This window comes from Spea bombifrons, chromosome 12, assembly GCF_027358695.1.
Source record: "Spea bombifrons isolate aSpeBom1 chromosome 12, aSpeBom1.2.pri, whole genome shotgun sequence".
NCBI lineage: Eukaryota > Metazoa > Chordata > Amphibia > Anura > Pelobatidae > Spea > Spea bombifrons.
The window spans coordinates 28,852,867-28,861,687 of NC_071098.1; the positions used below are offsets into that span (position 1 = coordinate 28,852,867).

At 42.4% G+C, this 8,821-nt stretch overlaps 1 protein-coding gene across 1 annotated transcript; it reads right to left on the reverse strand.

The window, feature by feature from the left end:
* Window positions 1-311: 311 nt before the first annotated feature.
* On the reverse strand, window positions 312-8,821 carry LOC128470292 (cathepsin D-like). The gene is made up of 9 exons (XM_053452160.1): window positions 8,600-8,821; window positions 7,233-7,389; window positions 6,480-6,603; window positions 5,055-5,173; window positions 4,699-4,898; window positions 2,899-3,021; window positions 2,362-2,506; window positions 1,628-1,726; window positions 312-872 (listed from the first exon to the last, which is right to left on the reverse strand). Exons 1-9 carry the CDS (start codon window positions 8,659-8,661, stop codon window positions 711-713), a joined length of 1,191 nt encoding a protein of 396 aa, XP_053308135.1. The 5' UTR covers window positions 8,662-8,821; the 3' UTR covers window positions 312-710.

The following is an 8,821-nucleotide window of genomic DNA, read 5'->3' on the forward strand; positions in this document are numbered from 1 at the left end:
CTTTAACCCCGACAAAGAGCTATCAGACCAAGTAAGTAGAACCCTCACAGAATATTGGGCTGGATTCACTGACCGAAGGATCTTTATTATAGAAACTGACGGCAGTTAAAAGGTCACACTCGACATATTTGGTTATTTCCCCTTTAAAATATATTTTAAAAAATTACCAAAACAGTGGTTTGAAAGCCCTTCCATTAACGCAGTAAGACGAGTTGTCAATCAATACAGATTCCAATCACAAGCTAAAGCCGGGAATCACATGCAATCGGCTTGAAAGAGAATCATGATCAATGACATCTGAGGATCGTAACTTATTTTCTTACCTGTTGTTTTTTCTAAAAAGATCTTTTTATAAACTATTACACAATTTCACATCATCCGCCAGTTCCTGGTAAACCCATCATTCCATTCCACCGTCTATCAGATATACCGTATATATATATATTGACCGGAAGAGTACAGATATACTGTAAAAGCTTTTTTTAATTTCTAGTATATATATATATATACATATCGAACATCCGCTGTTAAATATTTATTTGATTATCCACTTAACAACTGATCGTTTTGTATTAAATTTTTTAAAAAAAACATTATTTTCGCAAACAAAACTTTTTAGGCGGATGTGACGGATTTAAAGTCAAAGCCGGGTTGTAATTCTTAACCATTGTTGGTCCAAAAAGGAGACCAGTTGAATCTAATTGCTGAGATTATTTAGATTTTGCGAATCCCACGCGGTTGTTGTCCCGATCAAAGACTGTGTAATATTGGCCAATGAAGACATCTCCAAGGATCCACAAAGGACCAGCAGGGGGCGGTACGTCCAGTCCCATGAAACCACTAAGACAAATTGTGTGTCCCATCGTCGTTATCTGTGTGCAGCAGAAATAACATCATTAGCGCCATAAAATAGTCCATAAATCCCGAAAGAATTGGTCAAAGACACAACGTTCAAAGCTGTGTCGCTCGACCACCGGGCACCTCAACTTTCACGCCCAACAACAATGACGCTTGATCATGGGCATCAAAGACACAATGTTGCAAGAAAGAAGAACTCTAGGTTCCATGACTACTAATGCTCACCGATAATGAAGGTCTAATTTCACTACCAAATATTGATGTGCGGATGATGAAACTTATAAAAAAAGGATATCTACTCATCAAACTAAGGATTACAGGTAGGGGATGTTTACAGGCAGTCTGAGTGATCACTTGCAATAAATTTCAGAGTGGCTTGTGACATTATTACGGATCAGGGGCAAGGAAGAGTAGAATGTCATCACATCATAGTATCTAGACATAGTGGGCATAACCCCAAGCCAACCCTGTGGATTAGGTGTCCTTGCAATGCGGCCTAGGGGCTGTGTGCATGGCTGCAATGTTGGGGTGCTTTCAATTGGGCCTGGGGTCATTTGAAAAGAAGGCTATGACATTAGAGAAATGGGGGGCTTCCCCCATTGAAAGCACAATTGGAAATTGCTGACATATGGGGTTTTTTTTGCCTTCTTTTGGATCAACGGTAAACAAGGAATAGGAAAAGGGTCGAGCTTGATGGACGCAAGTATTTTTCGCAACGTAAACCACTATCAATCTCTATAGGTGATCTTGTTTAGTTCTAAGCCCTTACCTTGAGCACATACTGGGATCCTGTGAGGTTGTATTGCACTCCTCCGAGATTAAACGAGACGGTGGGAAGAGATTCAATCTTATTGCATAATATCATATACTGGAGAAAAAAAATAACAACACATAAATGTGAATCCAAGCTGAATAATACGCTAACTCGATCACAGAACGCATTACATTCATGTTCATCCAGGTCTACAAAAGCAATACCTTAATAGCGATATGCACAAGGGTCCAAACCAACCATCAATGGTCCCATATGGATCATGGTCACACACCGCCCTTCGCTACCTGATTACTTTATTGATCGACAAACATTTCTATACAGTGTGATTACACTATAAACATATATATAATAATGTCATGAAAGTTTAATAACACACTTAATAATGCATGTAGGAACCAATTATGGAATGTCGCTCCTGGGATTCTGCCATTTTGGTTGTTGCGCAATATTCGAATCCTTTTCATATCAGAGGGGTTGTGTCTGTATCTCTTACTGATGTCAGATTTACTTATAAACGTGGTTTAGGACAGGATTGAAGAATATAATGAAGAACATAATAGAATATCATAAGAATATAGGGAAGACACCGCAAAGGACTTGAAGGACTACTGCCAACTTTACCTAATGCCAACTTTACCTAATGAATATGTAGATGGATAGGACCAGGTTGGGCATCTACGTGTAGCAATGGTTTGTGTTGGATGCTTTGGAAACTTGATGACACCTACCTCGCCATTGAAAAGTGGCAAAGCTCCTATTTTTTTGTGAAGAGCCCGAATTTCTTCAACAGGTCCCGTAATTAAAGAAGTCCCGGTGTCCACAATGGCCTGGCAGCCTCCGTTGCAGAGAGTGAGCTCGTTACCAACATTCACCCTGGGTAAATAAAATAACGGTGATGCATCCAAGGGGTTTTATCTTGAATTTAGAGATTTTTAACTCTTTCTCTCTTGTGTTGGCCTGGAGAGTCACCATGAAATGGCCCTGGAGACCTTGCCTGCTTACCAGTGGATGGTACGGTTCATATGACCTAGGTTAGGGCCAAGCTACTTATTCATTTAGGTTTCTAGGTACTATTGGTTCCATACTCCGTAACTATTGTCTGATAAACGCCTAAGTCAATAATAAGGTTTGTTGTCTTTACCTTGGCATGAAAGTCGTGTAGGTACCATCCATGGTACATGGCACATATGGTAGAGGGATCATGGAATGATGGCTACAGGTTGGAATGTCCATGATTAAACATGGCGGAGCAGGTTGCTACTTACTCATTTGCTTTGATCTGCCAGTAAGCCATGCGGGTGACATTTACATAATGAAAGTCTCCGGTGTAGTATTTTGGGTCAGTACCACCCAGAAGAAGTTCACCTCCAACTGCTGCGGTGGGATCCCTTCACAAAAACAAACACAGGCAATTATCAATGCCACTGATCTCTTTTAATGACGTCTGACCTTAGAATTCACAAACAATAAGATAATAATGGTTTGATAAACCGTGATGTATAAAAACCTTTGATATTTGACTCAGATAATGATCACCGTCTACCGCCCTTTATGAGCGCAGATTTAAAGGTAGGTAGGAGGCGCTATTGAGCAGTGGTGCACCTTGGCTGGTGCGCCCCAAGGCCAGTCCAGGCGTGGTCCTATGGAATTAGATCATTATGTATTTAGTCATAAACTACTGGTAGTACAATAAAAAAATTAACCATCTGGGCACCGTTGGGCACTTTGACTACTAATGTGATCCGGCACAAAATGGCCATGATGGAATCGGACGAAAAACACATCAGGGCATTTTTTTTCCCGCTGAACGGCGAGTGTTTAAATATCTGATGACCACCAAATGTCCTATATTTGAAAGTATTTTACGAAAAAGAGATGCTAATGTCTGAGTGAATGCCTGACAAGGCAATTTACATGAGCGCTGTGTATTGATCGATTAGAAGAGGCAGGTCTCCTGATTCTGTGTTTTTGATGATGGAATGAATCCTGACACATAATTTAGGACGGGATTCTGACACACTGGATGGAATTCAGAAAATTAAAGGGGCAGCAAAGTCTCGTATTCTCTCGTTCCGAGAAAATAGAGCTCTTATTTGTGATATCTATGAAGTTAATCCTTTAGGATCCTTGTTTTCCAAAGAGTGAAGTCAGACTAATTGTCTTGACTAATCTAAAGACTTACCTCTGACGTTCCGCTTCTCCCGCGACGCAGAATCCATCGCCGCCCCCCAATGTCCTCCCCTCTGCTCGCTTAGCTTGCCCTGACCTTAATTCGTGTCTACCGATTTGGCTTCATATCCACGTACTTCTGGTTTTGACCCGGCTACGTTTGACTCCATGGCTACTGGCAGCCACCGACCTATCCTGCCATAAAGGGGTCCTATCCTACCAATCCTTAGCCTCTTCCATTATACAGATCGAGGATAGAATTGAACCCAAATTACCCTCCATCTAACTAGCTATATTAATTTAGGCTTAAAAAAGACACAAATGTTGATCCAGAAGAAGGCAAAAGCCGTGCATTGAAGGGATTTTCAATCATCCTTCAAAAAGGGGAAAAATGGCACCTGATCTCTCATTGGATCCACAAGATATACCTAACTCTGTCCTTATAGCCAATTATATCCCTGTATGTTCTTCATATTATATACTCTCCAGTCTGTATTTAAAGGCATCTATGGGATCTCTGTGGGGAGTGGATTCCACATGTTTACTGCCCTCACTGTAAAGAACCATTTTTCCCCCCCACTGCTTTGAGAAAAGACTCCCTTCTCCAAGCCTTAATGGATGACCTCTTGTTCTTTGCACAGTCCTATTAATGAGCAGATCATCAGAGAGAGTGCGTTATTGTACTTCTTTAAATAAGGTACAAGAACCTTTAGAACCAGTGGAAACCATCTTAGGAACCCTAATGAACTTTTCCTAATCACCAGAGGTCTTTTTTGTGAGGAGACCGTTGGAGGTCCTAAGGCCCTAAGGCCCATTTTCTGTATAGCCATCCTCCTGTTGACCTAATACGCTCTTAACGCAAGATGGGAAATTAAAATGGGGTACTATTCACTAACCTGTTTAGGTAAAATGAGAACACATTCTTTTCTACCAGCTTCTGCCGCATCATGTTATCAAAAACTGGCAGCACCCCGTCAACAGAGATATTTGGGTACGCCATCCCCAGAATGCCATCAAAACGAGCAGCAACGAACACGATGCCCGGCTGTTTGACAGCTTCGGCGAAGGTTTGGTTCTGGGTCTTTAGGTCACCGATCTGGGAACGAGATCAACCATTACAATGGAGCTGAGAACAGAAGGAATGAACATAAATACTAAAAGTCAACCACATTTAAATGACCTATAATAAAAAATATTAAAAAAACGCCATCCTCTTGGTCCGTGCGCACTCTTGTATGGAGTGAACACGTACTGTAACCGTGTCCTGACTCAGGAATCCCGTGAGGCTCCCCGTTCCGTAGCGGATGGAGAAATCTGTGTGATTTTCCTTGTAGGAGCTGGATTTCCCGGAGTCGTATTTTCTATGAAACCCTGGATAACAGAAGAATAAGAAAATATATATCCTTGAGAAATGTAATAAAGGAAAAGAGTTTCAGAAAATGAACTATTCTACATAAAAAAAAATGCAATGGGTGTTAACAGATAGCATGATTTAGCATTGAACACCAAGTAATGGTTTGTACAGACAGTTGCGCATTAAACTGCACTACCACTGGTTGGCCACTAGGGCAGCAAACTTCTGATGGCAGTGGCATAAGGATAATAGCCCATGCTTAAAAGTGGTGTCCGGCTGTCAGGGCCACTTTAGGGCCACTTTAGGGCCACATAACACTATCCAGTATCCATATTTGAAGGGAAAAGAGCCATAACAATGAGGAATAAATTAACTATTAATAAGAAACAGGTTGGTATGGATCCATCTTCTACTGTATCGGGGAGTTGGGGGGCGACGTCAGATCCCAATGCCTCCGTTCACAACTAGACTAACAAGTTCACAGAAAGATCTCTTGAAATCAGAGGGACCTCTTGAAATCAGAGGGACTTCTTGAAATCAGAGGGACCTCTTGAAATCAGAGGGACTTCTTGAAATCAGAGGGACCTCTTGAAATCAGAGGGACAAATGTAAAGGTTGGGAAATGAGAGAGAGGACATGCGAAAGGAACTCCCAACTGTCTACGGTGGACCTTCTAGTGCTCTCTTATATAACCGGTACTCAAATAGTTACTTACCCCCGTCATTCACTTTAATGGAGGCCATTTCTTTATTGTGTGTTAACCATATATATATATATTGTATACCTTGCTAAAGAGAAATTAAAGCAGAGAGCGGAAGGATTGTAAGTGCTTTGATTTCCTGCATTTGCCTCAATAACCTTTTTTTTTTTGCTTGCAGAGACTGCACCATTAGAGCGGAATTTAAATGAACTTCAGCGCCGCGTCTGAGCCATATATCTAAAACTCCACGGGTCGGGAAAAAAAAGCAAAGAAGGAGAGCCTGCTCGGAGCTGGTACTCTGTGAAGAGCCCTCTGTCTGATGATCTAATCCGTGAAGGCTTGAAGAAGACGCTCCGGTTGGACTCGTTACAGTAACTCTTGGGAAGGTGAGTTACTCTCGAGCATCTCTGGGCCCAAGAAAACTCTTCATTGGCCCCCGAGAGACGGTAGGCATTTCTAAAGACAATTTATGTTCCTAATGAAACTCCGTAAATAAATTTGTTAATAAATACAGGTTCCTGAGTGGTTTCCTTGAGAGCAAATGAGAATATTTAACACGACTTCAAGGTGCGGACTGTAGAAAATCTTTTTTTTTGGGGGGGGTTTTTCAAATTGTTACTTACAACAAGCGATATCAAAAAAGGAGCAATGTATGGAGGGGACCCACAGGTTAGAAGAGCCGGTGTCGAAGATCACGGAAAAGGTTTGGGGTGGGGTTCCTATAGAGATTTCTCCGTAGTATTGAGCCTGGAAAAAAAATAATAAAATAAAAACGTAAGCGACAGTATCGGGAGAAACGTACCTTCCAAAAAATAATAATTATGGAATGACGCCATTGATTTTTTTCCCATCATTGCCACCGCTGAGAAGAAGCGGGACGGAAAATGTTATCCAAGAGTGACCTCAGTGGGTCCACCTCCATCGCTACAAGGACCATGGTGTAAAAAAAACTCTGCTTGTAACACCAAAACATAAATTATCTCCGTCTATCTCCTTTGGGGATATATGAGTGAAGATGTTCCGGTGAGGATGTGACTGTTGTTACTCTTAGAATTGAGGTCTTCACCAATGTCCTAAAGATACAGTAGGAGAAAGCCCTTCAGCAACCAGGGGTCTTCCCATTGACTTCAGTAGGAGGACTTTCTAACCCCTGATTGGCTCCTTGAACTGTCAATTAGTAGCAGGAAAGTGTTCCTGTAGAGTTCAATGGAAGTCCTTTCCTGCCACTGATTGACAGCTTCAAGTAACCAATCAATGTTAAGAAATGTCAGGTCATAGAGGAAGAAGGCAGCTTGTAGGGTTACTCACAGAGCACGTTAATATGTTTTCTTCTCTAGTAGGGGGTGTCAGGGACAGTAGACTTTAACCAAACTCACATCCAGGTAGTTGGTGAGTTTCTCCGGGAACTCGGTCACTCGAGGAACTGGCTTGTGTTTCAGGGTTTCCACCTCTGACCCTCGGCGTTTGAGCTCCTCCATGGACATCCCCTCGCTCATCGCGTGCCTGATGGTTTTAAACTTCTTTAACGGGATCCTGAACGAGCACCACAAACGTTACAAATAAAAACATTGATATGAGAGAACGTTCGAGAACCAAGAACACCGACTGAAGTCATCATCATTGTCATCCCAGAGCTGGACTTTCTGATCTAGAAGTATAAGAAACTGGATACTGTAACAATATGTACAGAAACGCAATACTACATCCCTGCCATGGCCTATAAATGAATTAACCCTTAATTCTGCTAGCTCTAGAAACCATCCCGCACTTGTGTGATCGCTAATTCTATTTAAAGTCCGCATCTGGCCCTACGTGTCGAGCTCCATCTCTTCACGTTATTCATGCCAGCTTGAAATCTTGTCAACCCTCGTAGCAACGCAAGGTTCTCTGGACGTTTCTTCAATAAAAAGCGGAACTCGGTTTTTACAAGATTTCCAGGTTTTTTGTCCACGATGCCCAATGCGCTGTCAGCCAGCGACCAGCCGAGGTGTAAAGAGTCCTCTAAATGCTATTTACAAAAAACAAGGGCCGTATTTATTGATACAATCTAATTAAAACATGCATGGGAATGGCGGCTGGATACGCAGCACCCGATCTGCCGCTGGAGTTAGCGTGTGGCGCTGATGGTCAGCGGCCCACCGGACAGCCGGTCCCCCGCCTGCAACCAAGTAAGATACAGACTAAAGGGGCCAAATGGCCATCAAATGTTCTATATTTCTTTATAAACAAAGTAACCGTGGTTTTCCTTAATAAATGTAACTCATATGTATGGAATTTTTTTAAAAAAAAACTCAGATATTGGCAACTTTCTCTGCAAACTCTTCCGTCCGGTGAGATTTATATAATTTTGTGTAGCAACCCCAGAAAAGTTCATTTTAGAGTCGGGGTTGCGCTCTGTGACCTCCATAATCGTCCTGCTAATGACCATGACGGAAAACAGTAAGTAAGAGACGCGTTTCGTCGGCAATCTGCTCCAGAAACTCCGATTTTTGGCCAGGTGACTTCACATCCTCCAACGTGGGAAAGAGAATTCCCGGGGCAGATCCGGCTGTCGTGACCCGTGCCCGGAAAGTCTTTGGGTCTTGCTTTGGGATTCTGAGGCTTTAAGGCCTGGTAGCCATGGGGCTACAAAATTAAACCGCGACCAACATGGTCCATGCAGAAGAAGACGGCCGGCTAAAACGTCAGAACCTTCTGCAACTGAAAATTCTAAATCCCCGTTGAGTAGACAGACGCCACTTACCTAATCACGTCACCGGTGCTTAGTGAGAAGAGTAATTGGAGGAGGACCAGCGCGGTCTTCATGTTGGGTCTGGTCTTCTGGGTCTTCTTCTGGTCTTCTGGGTTCTTGTGCTAAGAGTCTTGTAGAGCCTGAATTGGAAACTTTGTAACAAGTTTCTTTCTTCTCGTCTGTTGACTTCCTCTTATTAACTTTTTGAAACCTCAACAAGTATCCGTCGCTTCT

Excerpts from the sequence above, each read along its gene's own strand:
- LOC128470292 (XM_053452160.1), bottom strand. The coding sequence starts at position 8,661 with ATGAAGACCGCGCTGGTCCTCCTCCAATTACTCTTCTCACTAAGCACC. Across the intron at positions 4,899-5,054 it reads TGAGTCAGGACACGGTTACA|ATCGGTGACCTAAAGACCCA; the intron begins GTACGTGTTCAC and ends TCTCGTTCCCAG. Across the intron at positions 1,727-2,361 it reads TGCCACTTTTCAATGGCGAG|TATATGATATTATGCAATAA; the intron begins GTAGGTGTCATC and ends TTTTTTCTCCAG.